Here is a 27394-nt window from a genome sequence, read left to right as displayed (position 1 = left end):
ATGTTATCTAGTGCATTTGAGCTTTTCAGCCTCATGAACAATACAGTTGGTTCTAAATCAAGTCAACCTCTGAAAACTGATTTCAAATTTATTGTAATTTCATTCAATATTTTTCAATTACTTCTGAAAGACTGCCCCTCTAAGACCCTTTTTATACCCAGTCATGTACTGACCTGTTGCCAATTAACCTAATTAGTTATAATTAAAATAGAATTTCCCTCCAGCTGTTTCTTTTTAGTAACACTTACTTTTCTAGCTTTGTGTTGCCCCGACCCAACTTTGAGCCATGAAATTCAAAATTACCTTATTTTTCCCTTAAAATGGTACATTTCCTCAGTTTAAACATTTGATATGTTTTCTATTGCCAATAACATATCCATCAATTTTCTATACTGCTTATCCTACTGGCTTGTCCTACTGTAATGCATCTGGATTTACGTTTATATGTCTCTTTCATTTATTTATTTTTATTTACTTTATTTTTTCAAATGTATTTAATTCAGATTCATTGATAATTGTTTATTTCATCTTTAAAAAAAAAAAGTTTGACAAAATATCAATAATAATATATTGTTATGTGATGTATTTTGTTGATAGCAATAACAGAATAGATGCAATCATAGTGCATTTGGTTTTACATGTGTAACTTTTCCAAATAAAAAGTTGTTGAATTTTTATTATTTTTATTTTTGAAAAATAAATTATAAATTAAAAAACTGGGTTTTTACAAATCTATGGGTTGTCGTTGGCAGCAATAATAGTGTATCATATTGCATTTGGTTTTACTTGTGTGGCTCGTACAGTCAAAGTTATTGCGTTTTTATTATTTTTCTCTTTTGCAAAATTAAAAAGCATAAAAATGTAGTTTTTTATTTTAAAATTATAATAAAAGAAAAAATTATTAAAAAGGGAAATTTCCAATTCTATTTGCTGTGCTTGATAGCAATAATAATCTGTATCATAGTGCATTTGGTTTTACATGTGTAACTCCTTTAAGCAAGGTTATTGCATTTTATTTATTTATTTTTTTTAACAAAAAAAAAACCATTGATTATTTTCAAAATAGAGTTGTCACTGATAAGAATAATGAAATATAATATAGAGTGAATTATAAAAATTTAATTTCATTTCTATTTATTTACAGAAATGTTTTTAGGAATAAAAACAGCGTTTTGCTGTAGCTGTTTCTGACCGGACACTGGGTGGGCTCCGTATTACACAAGACGAACGACTTAAAAACGAAAGTAAAACAAAATACAGTGCATTGACGAAACAAGACCCGTTGTATTCTACGCACTGTCCCACTTGATATTCTTCCTGTGCAGGACAAAGGTAAATCAGAGCGACTAATTGTGTATGATGACTCTGATGTTTGTGTTAAACATTCTCACCAAATGTCAGTTCATTTGTTAATGAATAGTCTACGTCACTTGCACTGCTGGGTCAGTGTAACACTGAATTTGTTCAGGAGTGGCTTTCCTGAAACCTTCGTAATGTTATGTACTTCGTTATCTCGTTCGTAAATGGACAATAAAAACCTGACCCGTTCCTTACTCACTATTTATCTTTATCAAGTAAGCTGTTGATCACACAAATAAAATAAATCGAGGTGTAGGCTACCACTGACTGCGTTTACATGGACAGCAATAATCTAATTATTGATCTTAATCTAAGTAAGGTAATAATGTGATTAAGGTGTTTACATGAGTCGCTTTTAGAATACTCCTGTCATGTAGCCGTTTTGCATGTTATTGATCATAATTAGATTAAGAGCCCGCGTCATTACGTCACCGCGCCACGCCGTCCGACGTCCCTCCAGAATTTCACGTATCAACATACAGTTCGTCCTCGTTATGGTACCGTATACAATTTTGGGTGTTTTTATTTAATTTTTTTACGAACCCTTCAAGTGCGGTTAATTATTTGTAATGCTATACGTGCAAATAGACGACTGCTTGAAGCCGTGGGTGTGGCCCAAATCGCATACTTATCTACTGTATAGTAGTCGAGATGCATGTATTTTTCCCCACTACCGGCCTATAGTAGGCAAGTATGCAGTTTGGGACACAGCCGAACTCTCTTGTTCGTCGTAAAGCGTTAAACTGCCGTGTGTGAGCGTGTCCTGTCGCAAAATGCGGTGAAAACTCTCACACGGCGTTCATAATGTGATTAAGGTGTTTACAGACACTCAGTGGTTTTAATAATCGGTGGAGACAGGACAACGATGTAATCCAAAAATCAAAACAAGGACTAGCAGATTTAAGAATAGTTTCTTCCCAAAAGCTATTACCATGATAAACAAACACATGTACTGAGTCCACAGCATATGTATATATTGTCTCAAACTGTGCATTTCATAGTACCTCCGCCATCCACCCTAATATCTATCTATCGTGCATATATCTTGCATATATTGTATATCTTGTTTATTTATTTTGTTTATTTATCTTATTTATTTATCTGTGTATTATCTGTTTAATCTTCTTGTGTATTGAATGTATATGTTTGCACGGAACAAAAAGGAGTGGCTCTTAATTTCATTGTACATGTGTATAGTGACAATAAAAGGCATTCATTCATAAAAACGTGGTCAACAAACAGGCGAGGGTCATGTGATGTGCAAACAACATAAACAAGGGCCGGCAAGAGCACAAACAGAACTAACAGGAACTAATGCAAACCATGTGAGCACTTCCACCCATGTCTAGTAACTTACATACAGAACAAAAAACACACAAAGTTACTTCAAAACATAAAATAAAATGAAAATCAGGAATGCTGTGTCAGTGTGAGTTTCAATTAAATTACTGCGTTACAATGAAATAATGGAGTTACAAGATTTATATCAAAATAAGTTTCTTATTGCACAGTCTATGAAATCCAACAATACAGAGAGGGTTGAGGGGCTTGCTCAAGGGCTTAACAGTATCAGCTTGGCAGTGCTGAGGCTTGAACCCCCACCCTTCCAAGGAGTAACCCAGAGCCTTAACCATCCAGCCACCAGGCAGCAAAATCCGATGAACCTCTCACTGAGATGGATCAGTGAGGAAGGAATAACTTTCAGTTGCTCCTTATGTTAGTTATGTGTCAATAATTCACATTATAATTATCCCTATTGAAAACACCATAGGCGAGGACCATGACAGCCCATAATCACAGTTAAGGTGACTAGGACTCTCACATGGTGGCAAACCTTTCTACATAATCACAGAAAATGTCCTGTTTCAAGCACTCTGGAGATTTGCCATAAGGCACACACAAACACACACACACACGCACACACACACTCACAAGGTCAGATAGCAAAGTCTCTCAGACAAGAGTTTATATATCAGACAGTCATGTGCCTCAGCAACAGTGTGGTCATCGTTCAAGGTAAAATAGTGGGACATTGGTACATCCTGTACCAGGTGCAAGATAAGAGAAACAGTAGGTTACTGTCCGTAACCCCAGTTCTCAGAAACATTGAGTGGCGAGAACCACCTATGGGAAGGGTATCCATACCTGACAGACAGGAGCACGTGTCCAATGCCAGGGAAGGGCACGCTCCTTACCTGAGTGCATAAGTGACCTGTGGGCGCTCCTCTTCCTCAGTGAGCAAATTCGCTTCCCGTGCGGCAAGCGGGGCACGCTTGGTGGATCTCTCCACTCGATGTTTCAGAGAACCAGGGTTATAGAGAGTAACCTGTTATTCTCTTTCATCATCTCGTGTTCAAGATCCCCCTATGGGAGAAATAGACAGCTCCCTGTTTGCCCAACATACTTACAGTGAAGCCCTGTAATCCAGCAGATGGTCACCTAGATAGGTGGTGCTTGACACATCCCATAATGACGTGCCTGGTAACACTATGCACGAGGGTGATAGTGGTACGCAGGCAGAACATGGAGAACATGCTAGTGACATGAATAAGCGAAGTCTGACAGCCCAAGCTTCAAGATGGAGAAGAGGGCTCAAGGGAGGAAGGCTACGACGAGCCCACTCCTAGGACAGGGTGAGCTAGAACTCTGCAGGACATCTGTTCCAGCTTACAACAGAACAGATGTCCTGCACTGAGACTCCCCAAAACAAAGCCCATGAGGCCCCCTGGAGGCTGCACTCCCTTCGACTCATATGCCAAAGTGATAGCTTTCACAAGCCAATAGGATAGGCGTTGCTTAGAAATGGGGTTCCCTGTGTGCAGGGGGACCCAGGAAATGAAGAGCAGGTCACTTCTCCTGAAAAAGCTAGTCCCTTCCATGTAGGCCCGAAGGGTACACACAGGACACAGAGCATACAACCTCTGATCCTTCGCAGAGGAGAAGGGAAGAGGATGAAAAGTGAACAGCTCAATCACCTCACAGGTGAATTCTGGGAAGCATTTAGGCATAAAGCTCGGGTTGGGCCTAAGAAAACCTTATCTCCACTGAGAGAGAATTTAGTGCCCCAGGAATGAACAGAGTGTGCATGTAAATCACGGACACATTTGGCTGAAGCCAGGGCTAGGAGTAAAGCGGTCTTCAAGGACAGAAGCTTAGGGGAAATCTCCCCCATGGGCTCAAAAGGCTGTTGGGACAGAGCTTCCAGCAACATGGAAAGGTCCCACTCCAGAACAGCTCTTCTAATGACTGGAAGTTACATAAATGCTTATGTGGAAAAAAGCATCTTTCAAATCGACTGACGTGAACCAGTCATTCTGATGAATTAAGCGAGAAAGAGTACTGTGTCAGCATTCTGAAAATGTATTTCCTCAAATGAAGCGTAACGTCACCCTTTATCCCACTTTACCCACATTCACCATACTTTCCATCTCCGTAAGTCACTTAGAAGTACAGATATGATAATAGGTCTATATCTTTTAATTACTGTGCCAACTGTACCCCTTACAGGAAAGGGTCATCATGGGTCTATGGAATTACATTTGGAGTCTATTTCATTCAACTCCAGAAGATCAAAGTAAGTTTTTGTCATCTTTTTATGAATTTTATGAATGTTATGAAGTAAAGTACCATTCTACAGTGCTTAATAATTCGTATTTAATGCTAGCTTATGCAATTACCCCTATATTCTTGCTTCACTACATTGGCTACCAGTTCTCTACATTATTGATTTTAAGACCCTCTTACTAGTGTATAAATCTCTGAACAGTCTATCAATCAATTCTATCTGCTCACGATCCTTCTAGAACTCTCAGGTCATGTGATCAAGTGCTATTAATAGTTCCCAGATCTAGACTGAAATCTTAGAGGTGATTGTGTTTCACTGTAGCCGGCCCTAAGCTTTGGAATAGCCTGCCTCTACACACTAGAACTGCTCCTATCCTAACTATTTTCAAACCCAAGTTAAAAACCTATTTCTTTTCTTTGGCATTTGACCAGCCATAGAGAGAGTTTTATATTTGTTAAATGATTGTTTATTTTAGCTTTTGTATTTATTGTTGGAAAGCATCACCATTATGGATTTTGTGAACTTAATTTTCAGTTAAATCAGGAAACTGAATGCATAAGTATAAGTAAAACATCATATTGTAGTATGCACCGCTACTAAATACACTGGCTAATGGTCTGTTTTCTCTTACAGCTTTTGACAAACCATGGAGGACAGTGAACTGGAGGTCAGGACAATGTATTAATGCATCACTTGTAGGCTATACATTAGTAGCTTATAGATTGGACTCACTCCCTCCTCTGGTTTATGAGAGTATAATATTGTACTTTCTGACTCTCTCATTCACTGGTTTAGTTTATTATGGTATTAGATTAGACTCTGTTACTGTTTTGGGTATTGTAATATATTTGAATATTGGGGTATTCTAATTTATACCACAGCATTGTTTAATGCTTGATTCTGGTTGGTTGACAGATGCTCTAATTATTTTTTAGTTAATGCACAGCTAAAGTAGTTCCAGTCAGGTCTTGACCACATTACAGTTCCATATCACTTTGCAGAGTTCACTGAACTAAGAGAACCGTTAGCCTACTGTCCACCACAGCACACACATTTAACAACAAACAAAATGACAGACCATTTTGATTTTCCAGAAATAATTAAGGAATAATTGACGACGGTCCGTTGAACCATTACAAAAATGATGTGCACCTGAGGTGGTAATGAGGCCACGAGGTGAAGCTTGGGCTTGAGCCATTGATACGCAGCTACTGGAGTGAACAAGAGCAAGAAAAAAAGAAAGAGAGAGCGTGAGAGAGCACGTGTGATTGCAATAATAAGCAGAGAAGCCTGTGAACAAGTATCAATATTTATTTATTTATTCGTTGTATTTTCTGCAATAATAAAAAATTAAAAACCTTGTGAACAATTTGTCCTATCAATATTTAAAATAAATAAATTGGTTAAAGGCTCTGGGTTACTGATCAGAAGGTCAGGAGTTCAAGCCCCAGCCCTGCCAAGCTACCACTGCTGGGCCCTTGAGCGAGGCCCTTAACCCTCAACCGCTCAGTAGTATGAATGAGATAAATGTAAGTTGCTCTGGATAAGGGCGTCCGCCAAATGCCATAAATGTAAAACGTAACAATGAAAAAACCTGTGAACTCTCTCTCTCTCTCTCCTATAACGGCATATCAACGGCTGGTTATCAATGGCTGCATATAATTGCTGGAATTAGCAACGGAGGCTTCAGATGGAATGTGTAAGAAATTAGTTCCACACACAAGAGCGTTTTAGGGATGAACACCTGAAAAATGTAATGAAATAAAACATCTGAACAAAGTCTTGAGGTAACTGTGGTACTTCACTTCACATCGTGGTTGCATTACTACCTCGGGGGTGCATTTTTTTTTTTATAATTAAATGGCCCAGAGTCAATTATTCCTTCTCATTATTCTGTTTGTTGTTACATAGTTTGGATTTTCTTACTCTTCTGCTCCCCAGTGTGATTTATAGTAGTACTATATTGGACATTCTTTTGCTCATTTGCATGATTAATGCATTAGATTGGACACTTTGACTCCCTCACTCTCCTTTTTGGTTTATTATAAAAGACCAGACTTTCTCACACTCTCTCTTACATGATTGGTTTATTATAGAATTAGATTAGATTCTCTTCTGTCCCTTTCCCAGACATTGGCAGCACTGGAGGCTTTCATGACACCTCTATTCCATTTGAGAAGTTTGGGCGTCACATTGTTTAACTCCTCGCAGGTTGATATGGTCTGCTCACAGCTGATGGTGGTCCACAATTCATGGGCCGCAGGTGGTGCACTCAAAATTGTTCATTATCTCGATCAATTTTGCCCACATTCATTCATCATCACTGTAGGCATTTAACCGTTTGCCTCTGTAAGAAAAATGAAGAGGATGTCGAAGATCTCAAAGAAGAATAACTTTATTACAGCGTGGCAGTGACAAAGTACATGAAGCACTTCGGGTTCGTCGGAGTCAAAGTGAACCCCGAATGATATCAACACACACATTTTATACTGTTTCAAACCAGGCTTTCTGTATGTAATGTAAATGAAGTTTCATTCTAAATGTAAATTACGGATAGCATTTGATGTGATCACTTTCCGTTCTCACAGTACGGATGTTGTTACAGGTGTGACCCCCAGTGGTGAGGTGATGGAATTATCGAGAAAAATGTCTTTCTGAATGCTAATTATGGTCACGTAGCACTTTGTTCAGGGATGTTTCTTGATGTCCCACTGCCGCTCCCATGCTATAACTGTGTGAATGTCACTTTAAGTGGTATTATACACATATTGCTGAGACCCAGATAAATTGTACCTTTGATAATTCTGCCTTTTTGGGGAACAAGCTTATCCTAACACAGTTTGGGGTGGAATTTGCTGAGAGGCAGTCTGTAATTACTCACACCTCGCAATTCTTTATTAGTCATGCTACACGCAAACCAGTCTCACAGTTGATCTTCCAGATTGGCACCAAAATTGCATGTTTGCGCTAATCTTTTTGAACTAGCTATGTAGTCTGCAAAAGACTTTCATATCCGTTCTCCTCGGTTTCGAAATGTCCAATAACATTTCCGCCAACCCGTTCTTCTTGGGTGTATAAAAGTCTCTCATAACTTTCAACAAACCTGCAAGCATTTTCAGCCTCTTTTCTTGGAGCTACCAAGTCTTTAACAGAGAAAAGGTCTTTGGTCCCACTACAGACAGAAATACGGCTCTGCTATCATCTGTCATCTTCAATCTTTCCTCATAACGTTTCTGACGCTTCAAAAACATGTTGCTACTGTACAGGTTAGGCAGCTATGCAGCAGTAGCAATTAAATACATTAAATAATTTCTCTGCTTACTCATTTCACACGCTACAGTATTTTTTTAAATTTCCAAAAATAATCATAATATAACTTTACACATTTTTTGAGTTACATACACAAAATTTACTGTACTGCATTTTGATTTAAAAAAAAAACTTTATTTATATAATGTCCCCTTTTAACTTTCTTTTAGTGACAGAGAACCAATGTTACAGAAACTGAGGGAGTTTCAGTCAAACCACGGTGTTGACCATCTCAGGATTTTGGTTGTTGGACCAGCAGGTGCTGGGAAGTCTGCCTTTATCACTTCAGTTAATACTGCCCTGCAAGGCCGCAATACTTACCTCGCTCATTCACTCACTGGAGGTTCGAGTGTCACCGGCAAGGTAATAATATGTTATCCGTCTTGAATATCTAACAATCAAATACATGGTCATGTTTAGTTTAGGTGAATTTCAGTTCAAGTGAAAGACACAGCGTAACATTTACATATAGAAGCTGCTCACACATTTCATAGAATTTATTTCTACATGTATACAGTACACCGTCTACAAGCTGATCAAAGGCACAGAGGGATCTTTCTTTCCTTTTGTGTTTGGAGACACGGTGGGTCTTGAAAAAGATTCATATGATGCACACACAAAGGACATCATCAACATTCTGCATGGTCATGTGCCAGAGGGATACACAGTAAGTTCATGTTCATTCAGTTTATTCACATGTACCATATCTCACTGTAACATTATTTCCACATACTGAAACATTTCAAGCCCTCAAGTGATAATTATACATTCTCCATTTGCACACCAAATGCTCATCACTGTAAAATAATAATAATAATAATAATATTAATAATAATAATAATAATAATAATAATAATAATAAATAAATAAATAAATAAATAAATAAATAAAAGTGCATTTAATGTAAATTAATTACACTATCTGGTTCACACAGAGTTTTCCATACACTTATTCATGACAGCATTATTGGTTGAAATATATATTTAGCAAAAGTTTTTACCCTCTTAACACAGATGTTTTAGTGTACTACAGTGCAGTGTTATAACAGTGTCATGTTTTTATTTTCAGTTTGATCCTTTGAGTGAGCTGACTGCTGGAAGCAATGACTTTAACAGAACCCCGAGCCTAAATGACAAAGTCCACTGTCTGGTGTTTGTCCTACCAGCAGACACAATCACCCAAATACCTGACGAAATCAATATTAAAATGAAAGAAATTCTGAAAAAAGCACGTGAATTAGGTGAGTCATCATCCTGTTGTTTTTTGGGGGTTTTTTTTTACAATCTTTCATTCACAATAAATTGTTGATTACTCTCTGATTATCATTACTTCTGTATTACCATTGCTTCAGAATCAAAATCAAAATTTGTTTTTTTATTAAATATCTGTAATGGAATAATCAATCCAAGAAAACCTTTTGAATGTCCTGCATCATGACAGGGATTTCTGTAGTTGTCATCGTGTCCAAGGTGGATGAGGCAAGTCCACTTGTAAAAGAGAACCTGGAAATGATCTACAGGAGCAAGAAAATCAAAGAGTCGGTAAGTACAGGGACCTCGTTCAGCTGAACTCTCACAAATGTACAAGTCTCATGTACAGAAACTTAACCACTGACCCAGTGCCCTGAAATACAACAGGAGCTTTACTACAGGTTCATGCAGGTTACTCTCAGTGTCTGTCTTTCTAGATGAAGGAATGCAACGTCAATCTGGGTGTTCCACTGAACTACATCTTCCCTGTAAAGAACTATCACGAGGAAATCAACAACAACGCTGAGATTGATATTCTGATTCTCATGGCACTGACAAATATTGTGAATTTTGCCAATGACTTTGTGGAAGGTAATGTATAAGAAGAAATTAAAAATCTAAAGAAAATGTGCACTGCAGGTGATTCACAACCTCAGGTGGTTGTTATGGCAACGATAAATAAACACAAACATAGATGTCCTGAGAAAGTTATTAGCATATTAATTGCTAATTCATTGTAGTGTGTGTGATGTTATGCCTGATAACACGTCATTTTGGTTCCGGTTCTGTGTTGCCGACCGGACATTTTGGAGAAGGGTACCAGATGTTGTGCACATGCTACAAGTTAACTAAAGTAACGTAGCTGAAAAGAAAAAAAAATGCTACTGATGACAGACCCATGGGCAGCGCAAGGTGTCATGGGCATGCACATGTGAGCTGCCAGGGGGACGAGCGCAGGTGAGACAGGTGCAGGAGAGTAGAGCACAGATGCACGCAAAAGCAGTTTGGAGAGTCAGCGTTGTAACAAAATAAGAGAACTTTGAGGTTTTCTTGTAAAGGAGAAGTTAAATCCACCATCAACCATGCAGCGCCGCGGTAATCTTGCTGATAACTGGAAACGTTTCAATAGTTTTCAACTTGACAGTGCAAATTTAACACTAAGTGTTCTTATGGCAAAATTTACAGAATACTTTGTGCCAATCAAAAATGTCACTTTTGAGAGATATAAGTTTTGTCTGCTGACCAGACACAAGTAGTGAGTTTTGACCAGTACCTTGCTGAACTACACACTCTGAGTAAGACTTTACTTAGAATTTGGAGATTTAAGAGATTCACTAGTGAGAGACTGATTAGTCACAAGCAAAAGCAGCAAAGGGTGAAAACTCCAAAAAGTAAATGCGGGAGATGTGGAGGCGCACACACCAAGATCATGTCCAGCTTATGGAAAAATCTGCAACAGCGGTGGAAAAAATTATCATTTTACAAAATGTTGCAAAGCTGAGCTTGCAAAGGAAAAAATGGAATTAACCTGCATGGAAAACTCAGAGGAATTAGCCCGCATGGAGAAGCTGAAGGTCATAAAGAAAATTAATGAACCTGGTGAGTTCACTTTTTATTGTGCTCAAGAAAAGTGGAGCTTTGAGAATATGTCTTGACCCAAGAGATCTCAACAGGGCCATAAAACGTGAACATTTTTAACTGCCCACCAGAGATGAGATCGTGTCTCCGTTTGCTGGAGCAAAGTGGTTCAGTAAACTTGATGCATCATCTGGCTTTTTGCAAATGAAACTTGGCAAGTTCAGAATTGTATACCTTTAACACGCCAGAAGCCAGATATTCTCTGTCTCCTGTAAGGAATTCTCTCTGCACCAGACATTTACCACAAAACTATTCAGATGATCTTTGAGCACTTACCAGGTATAGAGACTATGATTGTTCACTTAATTGTATAGGATCCCAACCATCAGGAACATGATGCATGATTTTGGCATGTCCTGAAGCTAGCAAGACAGTCCAGTCTAAAACTAAACAGAGGGAAATGTGAGTTTGCAGTCAAGAGATAAACTTTTCTGGGAGATGTTCTGTCTGAGGAAGGCATTAGGCCAGACCCAAGAAAAACTTCAGCTGCAGTCAACACAGAACGGCATTAAAATAAAGAGAAGATTACTTGGAATGGTCACATACCTAACCAAATCCATTCCCCAGCTTTCAACACATTCTGTTCCACTCGGATGTCTCCTTGAGCAAAAAAATGAGTGTGTATATCTTTCAAAATCTGAAACACATCATTACAGAAGAGCCAGTGCTCAGTTATTATAACCCGCACAAGAGCACTAGGGTTTCAGCAGATGCCTCACAAAAGGTGCTGAGCTGTTACAGCAACATGGTGAGAGTTGGCAGCCAGTAGCCTATGCATGATGAGCCTTGACAAATTGGGCCCAAAGTGTCAATATTTTGTGTGGCCACCATTATTTTCCAGCACTGCCTTAACCCTCTTGGGCATGGAGTTCGCCAGAGCTTCACAGGTTGCCACTGGAGTCCTCTTCCACGCCTCCATGACGACATCACGGAGCTGGTGGATGTTAGAGACCTTGTGCTCCTCCACCTTCCATTTGAGGATGCCCCACAGATGCTCAATTGGGTTTAGTCCATCACCTTCACCCTCAGCTTCTTTAGCAAGGCAGTGGTCGTCTTGGAGGTGTGTTTGGGGTCGTTATCATGCTGGAATACTGCATACTGATCATGCTCTGCTTCAGTATGTCACAGTACATGTTGGCGTTCATGGTTCCCTCAATGAACTGTAGCTCCCCAGTGCCGGCAGCACTCATGCAGCCCCAGACCATGACACTCCCACCACCATGCTTGACTGTAGGCAAGACACACTTGTCTTTGTACTCCTCACCTGATTGCCACCACACACACTTGACACCATCTGAACCAAATAAGTTTATCTTGGTCTCATCAGACCACAGGACATGGTTCCAGTAATCCATGTCCTTAGTCTGCTTGTCTTCCGCAAACTGTTTGTGGGCTTTCTCGTGCATCATCTTTAGAAGAGGCTTCCTTCTGGGACGACAGCCATGCAGACCAATTTGATGCAGTGTGCGGCGTATGGTCTGAGCACTGACAGGCTGACCCCCCACCCCTTCAACCTCTGCAGCAATGCTGGTAGCACTCATACGTCTATTTCCCGAAGACAACCTCTGGATATGACGCTGAGCACGTGCACTCAACTTCTTTGGTCGACCATGGCTAGGCCTGTTCTGAGTGGAACCTGTCCTGTTAAACCACTGTATGGTCTTGGCCACCGTGCTGCAGCTCAGTGTCAGGGTCTTGGCGATCTTCTTACAGCCTAGGCCATCTTTATGTAGAGCAACAATTCTTTTTTTCAGATCCTCAGAGAGTTCTTTACCATGAGGTGCCATGTTGAACTTCCAGTGACCAGTATGAGGGAGTGTGAGAGCGATGACACCAAATTTAACACACCTGCTCCCCATTCACACCTGAGACCTTGTAACACTAACAAGTCCCATGACACCGGGGAGGGAAAATGGCTAATTGGGCATTGTCCAATTTGGACATTTTCACTTAGGGGTGTACTCACTTTTGTTGTCAGTGGTTTAGACATTAATGGCTGTGTGTTGAGTTATTTTGAGCGGACAGCAAATTTGTACTGTTACACAAGCTGTACACTCACTACTTTACATTGTAGCACAGTGTCATTTCCTCAGTGCTGTCACATGAAAAGATATAATCAAATATTTACAAAAATGTGTGGGCTGTACTCACTTTTGTGAGATACTGTATATATATAACTTATGGCAAATGGTCTGCACTTATATAGCACTTTTATCCAAAGTGCTTTACACTGGTTCTCATTCACCCATTCACCCATTCACACACACACACACACACACTAATGGTAGCAGAGCTGCCATGCAAGGCGCTAACTTGCCCTCAGGAGTAACTTGGTGTTCAGTGTCTTTCCCAAGGACACTTCAGCTTGTAGAGTCAAGTGGGCCGGGATTCGAACCTCCGACCCTATGATTAGTGGACAACCCACTCTACCACCGGAGCCACAGCTGCCCATACAGTGCCCTCCATTAATATTGGCACCCTGGGTAAATATGAGCAAAGAAGACTATGAAAAATGTATCTTTTGTTAAAAACATTCAGAAAAATACACTGCTCTCATGGATATCAAACAATTGCAAACAAAACATGTTTATCCAAAAAGAAATAAATATAGGTGTGCAACAATTATTGGCACCCTTTCAGTCAACACTTTGTGCTACCCCCCTTTGCCAAAATAACAGCTCTGAGTCTTCTCTTATAATGCCTGATGAGGTTGGAGAATACATGGCGAGGGATCTGAGAGCGTTCCTCCATACAGAACCTCTCCAGATCCTTCACATTTTGGGGTCCACGCTGGTGGACTCTCCTCTTCAGTTCACCCCACAGGTGTTCTATGGGGTTCAGGTCAGGGGACTGGAATGGTCATGGCAGGACCTTGATTTTGTGGTCAGTAAACCGTTTTTGTGTTGATTTTGATGTGCATTTTGGATCACTGTCCTGCTGGAAGATCCAACCACGGCCCATTTGAATCTTTCTGGCAGAGGCAGTCAGGTTTTCATTTAATATCTGTTAATATTTGATAGAGTCCATGATGCCATGTATCCTAACAATATGTCCAGGTCCTCTGGCAGAAAAACAGCCCAACACATTAAAGATCCTCCTCCATATTTAACCGTGGGTATGAGGGACTTTTCTATATGGCTACCTCTCCGTGTGCTCCAAAACCACCTCTGGTGTTTATTAGCAAAAAGCTCTATTCTGGTTTCATCTGACCGTAGACCCCGATCCCATTTGAAGTTCCAGTAGTGTCGGCACACTGAAGACGCTCGAGTTTGTTTTTGGATGAGAGTAGAGGCTTTTTTCTTGAAACCCTTCCAAACAGCTTGTGGTGATGTCGGTGACTTCAGATTGTAGTTTTGGAAACTTTCTGACCCCAAGACACGACTAACATCTGCAGTTCTCCAGCTGTGATCCTTGGAGATTCTTTGTCCACTCGAACCGTCCTCTTCACAGCGTGTTGAGACGATATAGACACGCGTCCAATTCCAGGTCGATTCATAACATTTCCAGTCGAGTGGAACTTCTTAATTATTGCCCTGATGGTGGAAACGGGCGTTTTCAATGCTCGTGCTATTTCCTTATAGCCACTTCCCATAGAGTGAAGCTGAACAACCTTTTGCTGCACGTCACAGCTACATTCCTCGCTCTTACCCATTGTTATGAATGACTAAGGGAATTTGGCATATTTGTTACTTCATATTTATACCCTGTGAAACAGGAAGTCATGGTTGAACAATTTCCTGTTCCTAGTCACCCAGGTCTACTAAACAAATGAAAAATATCAATGGGAATATACTTCAAATATATTTTTCTCATATTAACTCTAGAGGTGCCCATAATATTTAACAAAGATATTTTTTTGATAAACCTGTGTTGTGTTTGCAATTGAAATTGATATCCATAAGAGCAGAGTATTTTTGTGAATTTTTTTAACAAAATAAACAATAAAGACATTTTTTCACAGCCTTCTGTGCTCATATTTACCAATGGTGTCAATATTAGTGGAGGGCACTGTATATATAATTGGGCAAGCATTTTTGTTAATACAAAGTTTTAGTCTGAAGTTTATATTTGTAACACTCAGTTTGTGGATTTTATTTTAAATAAACTGGAAAAATGGTAGTGAAAGTTTGTCCTCTCCGCCATCCAATTAATTAATTGATCGAAAAAATCATCGTTAGTTGCAGCCCTAGTTGCTAGAAACAAATATATGGTCCATATGTGACAGTGAGTGACCGACAGACTTACGATTCCTGAATCCTGAATTGTGTGACTTCATGTCGCACAGAGCTGGACAGCTGAGTTTGTGCCCACTGTAGACTCAGGTTCCTGTTGTGACTGACAGGAGTGGAGCCTGTTGTGGTCTTATGTTTTTGATCCACCTCAAGGTTCAATATGTTGTGTGTTCTGAGATATTTTCTGCTCACTACGGTTGTAAAGAGTGGTTATTTGAGTCAGCTCAGATCAGTCTGGTCAATCTCCTATGACTTCTCTCATCAGCAAGATGTTTCCTCACGCAGAACTGCTGCTCGCTAAACCTTTTTCCCCTCGCACCATTCTGTGTAAACTCTAGAGACTCTGGTGTGTGAAAATCCCAGCAGATCAGCAGTATCTGAAATACTCAGACAAGCTCCAACAACCATGCTACGTTCAAAGTCACTGAGATCACATTTTCACCCCCTGATGTTTGACATGAACGTTAACTGAAGCTCTAGGCCTGCATCAGCATTATTTTATGCATTACACTGCTGTCACGTGATTGGTTGATTGTCATTGCATGAATGATTTACAAGTAATCTTAATAAAGTGTTTGGTGAATGGTGTCCGGATATAAAGAACAGGTAAGTTCTAAGGGTACAGGTCTCAGATGTTTTACACTGTATTGTGATGTATCTGAAATTAAGTTTCATAGATGAAAGTTAAGTCAGGAAATGTAAACATCTAAAATCCCATATATTAAATGCTATGAGTATACTTCTACAATAGACACTGGCTAATGATCTGTTTTTTATTACAGCTTCTGAAAAACCATGGAGGCCAGTGAACTGGAGGTCAGGGTCAATGTATTAATGCACTGTGTGTGTGTGTGTGTGTGTGTGTGTGTGTGTGTGTGTGCACAGGGCATGGGCTTGCATGCTATTTTTCCCCAGTTTGATTTATTATAGGTTATGGATTCAGTGTATTAAGGGTTATATATTGATTGGAATCTAACTCACTTGTTTGAATTTTAAGTGAATGAGAACTCTTCCATTGCCTGGTCTGACTTATAATAATATTAGATTGGACTCCATTACACTGTCAGTTTATTTTATTATACAACCCAATTCCAAAAAAGTTATGATTCAGTCATGAATGATCAAGTGTACAAGTATATCACTTTTTTTGTACTGCCCTGTTGCCAATGAACCTAATTAGTTTGCAAAATGTCCCAACTTTTTTGGAACTGGGGTTGTAAAATAACGTTAAAATTCTCTCACTTCCGTTTGGTTGATTATAATAGATTGGACTCTTGCACAGTCTGTTCCCTGATTTATTATAGCATTAGATTACACACTTTCATTTGCCCACTCCTCTGTTTGGTTTATTAAGTTCGGGGACTGGGACCTCATGCATGCCTCCTGACCTGCGGGATCACTACCCAAACCTGCAAACACACCTAGCAGCACTGGCTGTACTGCTCTAAGCAAACATGCATGGCATTAATTTATATCTGATGTTGGGAAATGGAGAAATGTACACATAATATGGACAATGGTGCCAAATTTTATTCAGTTAGATAATGTAATCAGCCACATGTCCCATTCCTCCAGCCTTTTTATGGGCTGATTTCTCCATCACCCCTCAGTGCATATGTATCTGTGCATAAATGGTGTATAACGGTGCTCCTACACCACTTTTTATACAAAATATGCAGGAATTAGGCCTGCTTCAGCCTAAAACCAGACACAAACTGCTTCAGATATCTGGTTGTGTGTATTTTCAGAGAGAAAAGACTTTCAAACAAAAGTCCTGCATGAGCTTTGCAGAATCTGGTCAGCTGTAATGTAGTGCAGTTAAAGAGATACCGCTTATCATTGTGCTATATTACATTTTGATGTAAAAATAAAAAACTTTATTTATATAATGTCCCCTTTTGACTTTCTTCTAGTGACAGAGAACCAATGTTACAGACACTGAGGGAGTTTCAGTCAAACCAAAGTGTTGACCATCTCAGGATTTTGGTTGTTGGACCAGCAGGTGCTGGGAAGTCTGCCTTTATCACCTCAGTTAATACTGTCCTGCAAGGCCGCAATACTTACCTCGCTCATTCACTCACTGGAGGTTCGAGTGTCACCGGCAAGGTAATAATATGTTATCCGTCTTGAATATCTAACAATCAAATACACGGTCATATTTATAGTTTAAGTGAATTTCAATTCAACTGAAAGACACAGCGTAACAAATATAGAAGCTGCTCACACATTTCATAAATTTATTTCTACATGTATACAGTACACCGTCTACAAACTGAACAAAGGCACAGAGGGATCTTTCTTTCCTTTTGTGTTTGGAGACACGGTGGGTCTTGAAAAAGATTCATATGATGCACACACAAAGGACATCATCAACATTCTGCAGGGACATGTGCGAGAGGGATACACAGTAAGTTCATGTTCATTCAGTTTATTCACATGTACCATATCTCACTGTAACATTATTTCCACATACTGAAACATTTCAAGCCCTCAAGTGATAATTGTCCATTCTAACCACTGTAAATAAATAAAAAAATAAAGGTGCATTTAAAGTAAATTAATTACACTATCTGGTTCACACACAGTTTTCCATACACTTATTCATGATAGCATTGCTGGTTGAAATATATTTAACAAAAGTTGTTAAATGTTTTAGTGTATGACAGTGCAGTGTTATAACAGTGTCATGCTTTTATTTTCAGTTTGATCCTTTGAGGGAGCTGACTGCTGAAAACAATGACTTTAACAGAACCCCGAGTCTAAGTGACAAAGTCCACTGTCTGGTGTTTGTCCTACCAGCAAACACAATCACCCATATACCTGACGAAATCTATAATAAAATGAAACAAGTTCTGAAAAAGGGACACGAATTAGGTAAGTCATCATCCTGTCATTGTTTTTTTTAACAATCATTCATTCACAATAAATTACTGATATATTACAAAATGAAAAATAAATTATCTGTAATATCTGTCATGGAATAATCAATCCAAGAAAACCTTTTGAATGTCCTGCATCATGACAGGGATTCCTGTAGTTGTCATAGTGTCCAAGGTGGATGAGGGATGTCCAATTGTAAAAGAGAACCTGAAAATGATCTACAGGAGCAAGAAAATCAAAGAGTCGGTAAGTACAGGGACCTCGTTCAGCTGAACTCTCACAAATGTACAAGTCTCATGTACAGAAACTTAACCACTGACCCAGTGCCCTGAAATACAACATGAGCTTTACTACAGGTTCATGCAGGTTACTCTCAGTGTCTGTCTTTCTAGATGAAGGAATGCAACGTCAAACTGGGTGTTCCACTGAACTACATCTTCCCTGTAAAGAACTATCACGAGGAAATCAACAACAACGCTGAGATTGATATTCTGATTCTCATGGCAGTGACAAATATTGTGAATTTTGCCAATGACTTTGTGGAAAGAATACTGTAAAAAAAAAAAAAAAAAAAAAAAAAAAAAAAAAAAATGGGAAAATCTATCTGATTATCTGTCTATTTAAGAGGATAACGGTTCAAATGACAGCACAAGTAGTTTAAAGGTATGTGCACTAGAGGTGTGTGACTGTTTAAAAAAAAATCCCTATTCCCACCTGCTTCCACAATTATTATTTGTGTGGAATATTAATAGAATGAATGAAAGCAAATCGCTTGGTTACACTCTCATATTAATGAGCTTGGCCTTCTTTTGTCCTACAAGCAAAAAAAAAAAAAAGCAACAACAACAAAAATCATTATTTTACTCCTGACGCACACTTCTAATGTACAAACAAGATCATTATGGTCAATCACACGAAAGTTCCTCTCTTTTTTCTGCTCTGCTTTATTATGCCGTATAACAGCGTTTAGGTGGGTGGTGGAAATGCTAAATAAACATAAATGTAGAAGTCGTGAGAAAGTAATCTGCATGTTAATTAATAATCACCACATTAATCAACTACATTTAATCCAATTACAATTAATCTTTTAATCAATAGTGCATGAAGATGATTTATGTTAGAAATCCAAGCTTGATATCTGCTAAAACTGATATATTTGCCAAGGCTAACTCTGTTTCCAAAAGATGACTGAGTCCAGGAGCTGTTTAGCGTACATTTTAAACAAATACAAAACTCCATAGTCCATATGTGACTCCTCAGAAGAAATCAGATAGTAGCTAGGAACACATATATGGTAGGGTAGGATTGCAATGATCCATAGGTGACAGCATATATAAGAAGAGCAAGTTTGGCACACAGAACTCACTCACTCTCTCTCTCTCTCTCTCTCTCTCTCTCTCTCTCATATGGATGAAAGAAGAAGCTGTTGTTGAGAGTCTGTTGACTGACAGACTTATTATTCCTGAATTCAAATGCTGAAAAAACTGCTTTTGCTGAAAGAACTTTAAGAATAAATCTGTAAATGCCACTTTGGAGCTTTCTGACTCTTTATTTTTAACCCAATCACGATTTCTTACAACTGAGCACCAGAAAATTTGATCCATTTGTCCATAGTTAAATTCATCGTAGGAAGCTATAGTCCTTCATTCATTCCTCTTCAGTAAGTGTTTTATCCTGGTCAGGGGTGTGATGCATTTGGAGCCACCTAGGGGGGATGATTGGGATGCTTTAGGAACAACCTTCCTATTCTGGGGTGGTTGTAGACATATTTAGACTGGAAACTTTACTGCTGCACAGATGCTCCTGTAGTTTCTGCCAGAGTCCATAGGATGGGTGAGAGGGAGTCACGAGTCAGCAGGAGAAACTGCAGTGGACTGAGCACACAGCCCTGGGGAGCCCCGGTGTTCAGTGTGCTGGTGCTGGAGGTGGAGATACCGATCCTGACTGACTGGGGTCTCCAGGACCCAGATGCAGAGAGAGATGGTCAGACCCAGCAGGCTCAGCTTTGTTATCAATTGTTGTGGTGCTGAAAGCTGAACTAAAGTCCACGAACAGCATCCTTATTTTATAGCTGTCCTATTTGCCCAGATGATTCAGAGAAAGGTGGATGGTAGCAGATATGGCGTCCTCCGTTGAGCGGTTAGGACGGTAGGTGTACTGAAATGGGTTCAGTGTGGTGGGAAGACCTCTCTTCATCTGTTGCCCCTCAAAGCATTTCATGATGATAGGTGTGAGAGCGTCATTCAGACAGGACAGAGATGATTTCTTTGGCATAGGGATGGATGAGGGTAGTCATCCTGAAGCGCACATGGACGACTGCTTGGCTCAGGGAGACGTTAAAGATGTCTGTGAGGACATCCTCAAGCTGATCAGTACATTCCCTGAGCATGTGATATGCTGTCAGGACCTTCAGCTTTCTGCGGGTTAACTCCGGACAGAGTTTTCCTGACACTTATTGCAGAGAGAAAAAGTACGTGGTCTGTGGGAGTTGGACTGGACTTTTGTGTGCTTCACAAATTATTCAGTGCTTCTGGGACATTATGCGACATTCATAATAATGGTGTAAATGTTAACAGTTCTAAGGATATAACAATATATATATATAACAGTATAACAATCTAAGAATAATTATTAGTGCTATAACAACTAGATGTATGAATGTCGCGCCGTCGCGCTCCTCTTACGTCATTTCCTGTTCCGTGTTTTACACACGACGTCTCGGTTCAGTCCCAAATGAGCACTACATAAATGTGCAAAATAATCGGAAGTCCCAAACATACTCAGTAATAATAATACCAAAAACTGGAGTTTCAATAGTTACCGCACGTTTTGTCATATTTTAACGCACTATTTAGTGAGGAAGTGTGGCGCTAGGTAGGGCACTTAAAGTTGACTCGGACTGTATTTGGGACGCAGCCGGTGTTTCAGGGGGAAAGGTCAGCAGCGCCGCTGAATGGAGGCGCCGCGATGCAGAAACACACAACGTCCTGATTTACCTGCTCAATTTATTCTCTTTTACATTATAGCTTTCTGTCTTCTGTAAGATAAAATCATGAATAATCTAATGAACGGTGTTTGTCTGTGTCACGGCGTGTTCCTCAGAGTAACAGCTCGGTTTATTATTCCTCACAGACACATCACTAACCTTCACTTTACCTCAGGGAGGAGAGTTTCCTCTCCAGCTCACACTCCAGCTGTGGGAAATGTCGTGACCTGGAGAAACATGTCCAGCAGACCTGGAGGTGCCATGAACGTGTTTAACAGAAATATGAAGAGGAAGCAGAAGAAATGGGCAGCGACCTTACCGGACAGCGATAAATATGATTACCTGCGAGACGAGGTCGGCTTTATTTACCTCAGTTACAGCATTATTTACCTCAATTACAGCATTATTTACCTCAATTACAGCATTATTTACCTCAGTTACGGCATTATTTACCTCAGTTACAGCATTATTTAGGTCATTTACAGTGTTATTTAGTTCATTTACAGTGTTATTTAGTTCATTTACAGTGTTATTTACTTCATTTTTTAGCCTTATTTACCTCATTTTAGCCTTATTTACCTCATTTACAGCTTGATTTACCTCATTTACAGCATTATTTACCTCATTTACAGCATTTACCTCATTTAAAGCATTATTTACCTAAATTACAGCATTATTTACCTCAGTTACAGAATTATTTACCTCAATTACAGCATTATTTAGTTCATTTACAGCTTTACCTCATTTACAATGTTATTTAGTTCATTTACAGTGTTATTTAGTTCATTTACAGCATTATTTACTTAATTTTTAGCCTTATTTACCTCATTTACAGCTTGATTTACCTCATTTACAGCCTTACTTACCTAATTTAAAGCATTATTTACTTCATCTACAGTTATCTGCTTTGATTACAGCATTATTTACCTAATTTATAGCATTATTTACCTCATTTAAAGCATTATTTACTTCATTTACAGTTATCTGCTTTGTTTACAGCATTATTTACCTCATTTACAGCTTGATTTACCTAATTTACAGCTTGATTTACCTCATTTACAGTGTTGTTTACCTCATTTACAGTGTTATTTACTTCATATACAGCTTTATTTGCATCATTTACCTAATATACACACCACTTATATGTTTATTTTGTCCTGGTATCTATGCTTTAATCATTATATTTTGCCATTACCATTCCTCTAAGTGTCTTTCCTATAAATTGCCTCATTACACACTATATACTACACACTATTCCTCTTAGTATGCAAGTATAGAAGTGTTCTCATTCTCTATATGACCAGGTCATGTGATTGTACCACCTGTCAATCAAATTCACTTGAAGACTCATTTTACCTAAGATTTTACCTCAGACTGTGTCAGAGGGTTTTCATATATATACTGTGACCCAAAAATGCGCAGAGGTTTTGGTCAGTAAAACTTGTTTTAGCCTTAATTTTGGACCAGGTCTGAATTCAGTAATGATTGCTAGCAAAACTGGACAGTTTTCTGTTTTGCACCGTCAGAGCCATTTAGTCAAAGCAAAGCGTCTGGGTAAAAGTATTACTTCATTAATGTTGTTTGGAACTCAGAGTAACAATTTGTTTACCTTTACCTTCATTAAAAATGTTTATAAGATTATAAATATGCACATTGGAAATCCCCCATGTCCTCTTGCCATCCCAAATAGCTTCTCTAAGGAATAATAAACATGGAGACATGCTGTTATTGGAATATTATTCAACATAGGATGGTGTGAAGAAGTGGACTTATGTCTACGTCCCCAAAGTTGATTTATTTACATATAAAGGCATGTCCCAAAGTGTTTTATTTCTCTTATACCACTTGCTTTTTATCTGCTTATAGTTACATTTAAAGTTGTTAATACTGTTGCGGCTGTAAACGATCGTTCCCTCGTCGATGGCTTATCATGTTCCTGAGAAACCGGAACGTGTAAACTCCTCTGTCATGAAGACATTTTGCATTACCTTTTTAATCGCACTGGTTTGTCATTATTAATATTGTATTTCTGTGTGTATGTGTACCTGCATTTGTATGTTTTGATCCTCGGGTTCTTTAAAGGTTGTGTCACTGAAGGTCACATTTGTTGTTGGTTATGTTGCAGGTTGGGAGCGGAGTAGCAGACAGAATTTATGACATTGCCAGGTAATTCTTCTGTATTTCCTGTGTCTTTTCCTTTTTTTATTAAAAAAAAATAATAATAATAAAAAAATGGGGTTCCTTCTGCCATGTCAGAATGATGTCATGAAGGCTGTGGTTAGTTGCTGATTAGTGCTGCTGAATCTGATGTGTTGAATAAAGAAGGTGGCTACACATTCCAGGACTAAAATCCAACAAGCGTGCATTAGAGCATTGTTGTTTAATTTTAGTCAACAGTGATGTGACTGTGTAAGATGTGACCCGCTCGACTATAGCGGTGCTCCTGGCCTCTGTGGTGTTTCTGCAGGACTTTCCCTTTAGCACTAGACGTGGGCTCCGGAAAAAGCCATGTTGCTGAACATCTCAGCAAGGTACCTGTTCTTCTCTAAGCGTCAACCCACTCAGCATCAGTGAAATCAGATTTGATTCAATCTTTCGCCTCTTTCTTCTTTACAGGACGTCGTAGAGCGCCTTTTCCTTACAGACATCTCCGATGCTTCGTTGGTAAGTAACATTGCTGAGAACTAAAGTGTGGCAGTGTTACCAAAGGAAGTCTTTTCTCTGTGCACATCTCAATTTATACAGAAAACTGGATAATCCAGGATAATTTTGTCAGGTATGCTGGATAATCTGGAGTACATTTGGCCAGCTCAATGGATAACCTTGAATCTTGAAGTTCTGGATAATCTAGAGTAAATTTTGTCAAGCGTACTGGATAATCTAGAATAAATATGGTCAAGCGTACTGTATAATCTAGAATAAATGTGGTCAAGCGTGCTGGATAATCTAGAATAAATGTGGTCAAGCGTACTGTATAATCTAGAATAAATGTGCTCAAGCGTGCTGGATAATCTAGAATAAATGTGCTCAAGCGTGCTGGATAATCTAGAATAAATGTGCTCAAGCGTGCTGGATAATCTAGAATAAATGTGCTCAAGCGTGCTGGATAATCTAGAATAAATGTGCTCAAGCGTGCTGGATAATCTAGAATAAATGTGCTCAAGCGTGCTGGATAATCTAGAATAAATGTGCTCAAGCGTGCTGGATAATCTAGAATAAATGTGCTCAAGCGTGCTGGATAATCTAGAATAAATGTGCTCAAGCGTGCTGGATAATCTAGAATAAATGTGCTCAAGCGTGCTGGATAATCTAGAATAAATGTGCTCAAGCGTGCTGGATAATCTAGAATAAATGTGCTCAAGCGTGCTGGATAATCTAGAATAAATGTGCTCAAGCGTGCTGGATAATCTAGAATAAATGTGCTCAAGCGTGCTGGATAATCTAGAATAAATGTGCTCAAGCGTACTGTATAATCTAGAATAAATGTGCTCAAGCGTGCTGGATAATCTAGAATAAATGTGCTCAAGCGTACTGTATAATCTAGAATAAATGTGGTCAAGCGTGCTGGATAATCTAGAATAAATGTGGTCAAGCGTGCTGTATAATCTAGAATAAATGTGGTCAAGCGTGCTGGATAATCTAGAATGAATTCTTTGTGTACTGAAAGATCCAAAATTCTTTTCTCCAATATGATGGATGATCTAGAATATATTTGGTCAAGAGTAGCAGATAATTTAGAGGAAATTTGTCAAGCATACTGAATAATCTGGATGAATTTGTCCAGTGTACTGGACAATCCAAAGATACTTTACTCCAGTATGCTGGATAATCTAGAATTAATTTTTCCAGTGTATTGGGTGTTTGAAGTGAAGCGTGTGTGTGTGTGTGTGTGTGTGTGTGTGTTGGTTGAACCTGGATTGTGTATTTTAGAGGCAGAAGAGGCAGAGTGAGATGCCTACACACTGCGTGATGGCCGACGAGGAGTTCTTGCCGTTTCAGGAGAACACTTTTGATCTGGTGTTCAGCAGTCTGAGGTGACCCGCTGTTACTGTTTCGGTTCCGTCATTCTTTCATCACATTTCTTTGCATCACAGACGAGTCGGGGGCGTTCAATAAACAATTTTGAATGTTTGGTGAAAACAAACTAGTAATATCGCTGTGGTCCTCTTTTCCCCTCAGTTTGCACTGGATCAACGATCTTCCAGGAGCTCTGCGTCAGGTACTGCATGTTCTATAAATACCGGATCACGAAACTATACATTATATCACAATATTTAGTGCTTCAAAAGTGGGTGGGGCTTGAGTAAAGCTTGCATAAGCCTCGTTCTTACCAAGCTGATGTCGTTTTTTTTTTGTTTTTTTTTTAATCAAAACTCCATGTCCTAAGAAACCTAGCAAGCCAGCGCTAATCTATCAAAGCATAGCGTCTTGTGATGACTTTTTGGTTGGGGGGGTTGGTACCTGACCGTGTTTAGTCTAGCAGGCTGGGAATCCTAGATTGAGGGATGTCAATCAAGTATGCTTATTAACATATTAGGCCACACCTACATAGACAGTCCGATTAAGTTTAGCTGGTGTCTGAGGAAGGTTTTAACACATTTCAGCTTTGCTTCGTTATTTAAATTTGCTGAATATTAATGTAACCGTCACATGGAGACGTGTAGTATTTTGCATTTTATCGATGGGACTTGAGCCAGGAATAAGCGGGGGAAATAAAGTAATTGGTAAAATATTACATACGCAGTCGCCACCGAACGCTCAGAAAAGTGTACTGCGTAAAAGTTTATTGCAATATCAGGATCATTTTATGTTTGTTACCCCTAGTTAGAAGTTTATGAAGGTCTTCCGGAAGGCAGACGCTAACCCTAAACGTCTCGTTCAGATCCATCGTGTGCTGAAGCCAGACGGTGTGTTCGTAGGCGCGATGGTTGGAGGCGAGACTCTGTACGAGTTGCGCTGTTCTCTGCAGCTAGCTGAGCTGGAGCGGGAGGGAGGATTTGCGCCCCACATTTCACCCTACACAGCCGTCACCGACCTGGGCAACCTGCTGGGCCAAGCTGGCTTCAACATGCTCACTGTGGTTAGTGTGCTAGCAGAGGGAGCGAGCATGCATCCAGATCATTCAGTCTCTATTCTCGACAGCGATGTGTATTCCGACTCCATGCTGTAGAAGTGACGTATCAAAAATGTTTAATTCTTTCGGGTGTTTTTCGTTTCCACATCAAATGTAGGACGTCGATGAGATTCAGGTTCATTACCCGGGCATGTTTGAAATCATGTGCGATTTACAAGGTGAGTTCCTGCACCATTTCTCTTAGATATGAAACTTTAAAGCGATCGTTCACCCAAAAATGGAAATTCTGTCATCAGTTACTCACCTTCGTGTCGTTCCAAACCCTTTGGAACACTCTGTAGATAATATATAGATATAGATATAGATATAGAGATAGATAGAGAGAGAGAGAGAATATTATTTTCATTTTTGGGTGAACTATCCCTTTGAGTTTAAAAACCTCTGTTTCTATCGTGTGTAAGGAATGGGCGAGAGCAACTGTGCGTGGAACAGGAAGGCGCTGTTGCACCGAGACACCATCCTGGCAGCGGCTGCCGTTTATAAAGGTAAGCTGGAGAACGTCGTAGATGTTTGATGGCAGGAACCAACAGAAAGGCCGTGGGACATTTTTTCATTTTTACTTTGTTGTGAAGAGAAACCACATTTCCAGTAATGTTCAAAAATTTTTAATTTAAAAAAAAAAATGTTTAAGTCTTGTAATAATAGTAGTACTTTTATGATGACGTTCATATTAACATAGTTCTCGAAGTTGTGTCTTACAGTCCAGACAATACGATACTGGTATTAACACTACAGTTCCTCTGGAGGCGATGGAGACCTGAGCAGAATTTTTTTTTTTTTTTAAAGCCTGACTGAAGGAAATCTGTTTTACGTCCTAGAGATGTACGGTAATGAAGATGGATCCGTCCCAGCCACGTTTGACATCCTGTTTATGATTGGCTGGAAGCCTCACGAGACACAGGTTTGCTGCAATTCGATTGGCTCTAAATGATCGTATGCGTTTGATTTTTTTTTTTTCTTCAAAAAACCTGAGGACAATCATTTGTGACAAAAGTATAACCGTACAGCTGTAATGTTTTATACCAACGTTAACCATTTCCT

The 27394-nt window shown here is 39.3% G+C and overlaps 2 protein-coding genes across 6 annotated transcripts in view; both read left to right on the top strand.

Annotated features, from left to right (window-relative positions):
• Positions 1-1206: 1206 nt before the first annotated feature.
• Positions 1207-19761, top strand: LOC108258622 (uncharacterized). 2 transcript variants are annotated; one of them, XM_017457375.3, is made up of 14 exons: positions 1207-1332; positions 4867-4933; positions 5558-5591; positions 8404-8596; positions 8751-8900; positions 9302-9473; positions 9674-9774; positions 9921-10074; positions 16136-16169; positions 17267-17459; positions 17611-17760; positions 18056-18227; positions 18379-18479; positions 18626-19761. In XM_017457375.3, exons 2-14 carry the CDS (start codon positions 4879-4881, stop codon positions 18788-18790), a joined length of 1674 nt encoding a protein of 557 aa, XP_017312864.1. In that variant the 5' UTR covers positions 1207-1332; positions 4867-4878; the 3' UTR covers positions 18791-19761. The 2 variants fall into 2 exon arrangements, with proteins under 2 accessions (XP_017312864.1, XP_017312866.1); XM_017457377.3 differs by lacking the exon at positions 1207-1332 and adding an exon at positions 7530-7594.
• A 1365-nt stretch (positions 19762-21126) lies between these two features.
• Positions 21127-27394, top strand: part of ndufaf5 (NADH:ubiquinone oxidoreductase complex assembly factor 5) — a 7534-nt gene continuing 1266 nt past the window's right edge. For 2 of the 4 annotated variants that reach the window (XM_053676301.1, XM_017457382.3), the window contains exons 1-11: positions 21127-21272; positions 21366-21573; positions 23345-23385; positions 23687-23750; positions 23836-23883; positions 25150-25253; positions 25399-25438; positions 26102-26299; positions 26451-26511; positions 26755-26838; positions 27172-27254. In XM_053676301.1, coding sequence (XP_053532276.1) covers positions 21187-21272; positions 21366-21573; positions 23345-23385; positions 23687-23750; positions 23836-23883; positions 25150-25253; positions 25399-25438; positions 26102-26299; positions 26451-26511; positions 26755-26838; positions 27172-27254 — 1017 coding nt within the window. In that variant the 5' untranslated portion in view covers positions 21127-21186. Of the gene's footprint in view, positions 21273-21365; positions 21574-23344; positions 23386-23609; positions 23751-23835; positions 23884-25149; positions 25254-25398; positions 25439-26101; positions 26300-26450; positions 26512-26754; positions 26839-27139; positions 27255-27394 lie in introns of those variants that run through there. The other 2 variants (XM_053676302.1, XM_053676303.1) reach the window with 2 other exon arrangements.

The sequence above is a fragment of the Ictalurus punctatus genome, chromosome 26 (assembly GCF_001660625.3).
Source record: "Ictalurus punctatus breed USDA103 chromosome 26, Coco_2.0, whole genome shotgun sequence".
Classification (NCBI taxonomy): Eukaryota; Metazoa; Chordata; class Actinopteri; order Siluriformes; family Ictaluridae; genus Ictalurus; species Ictalurus punctatus.
Note: the sequence above shows the minus strand (reverse complement) of the source record. Positions and strands in the feature narration are given on the sequence as shown.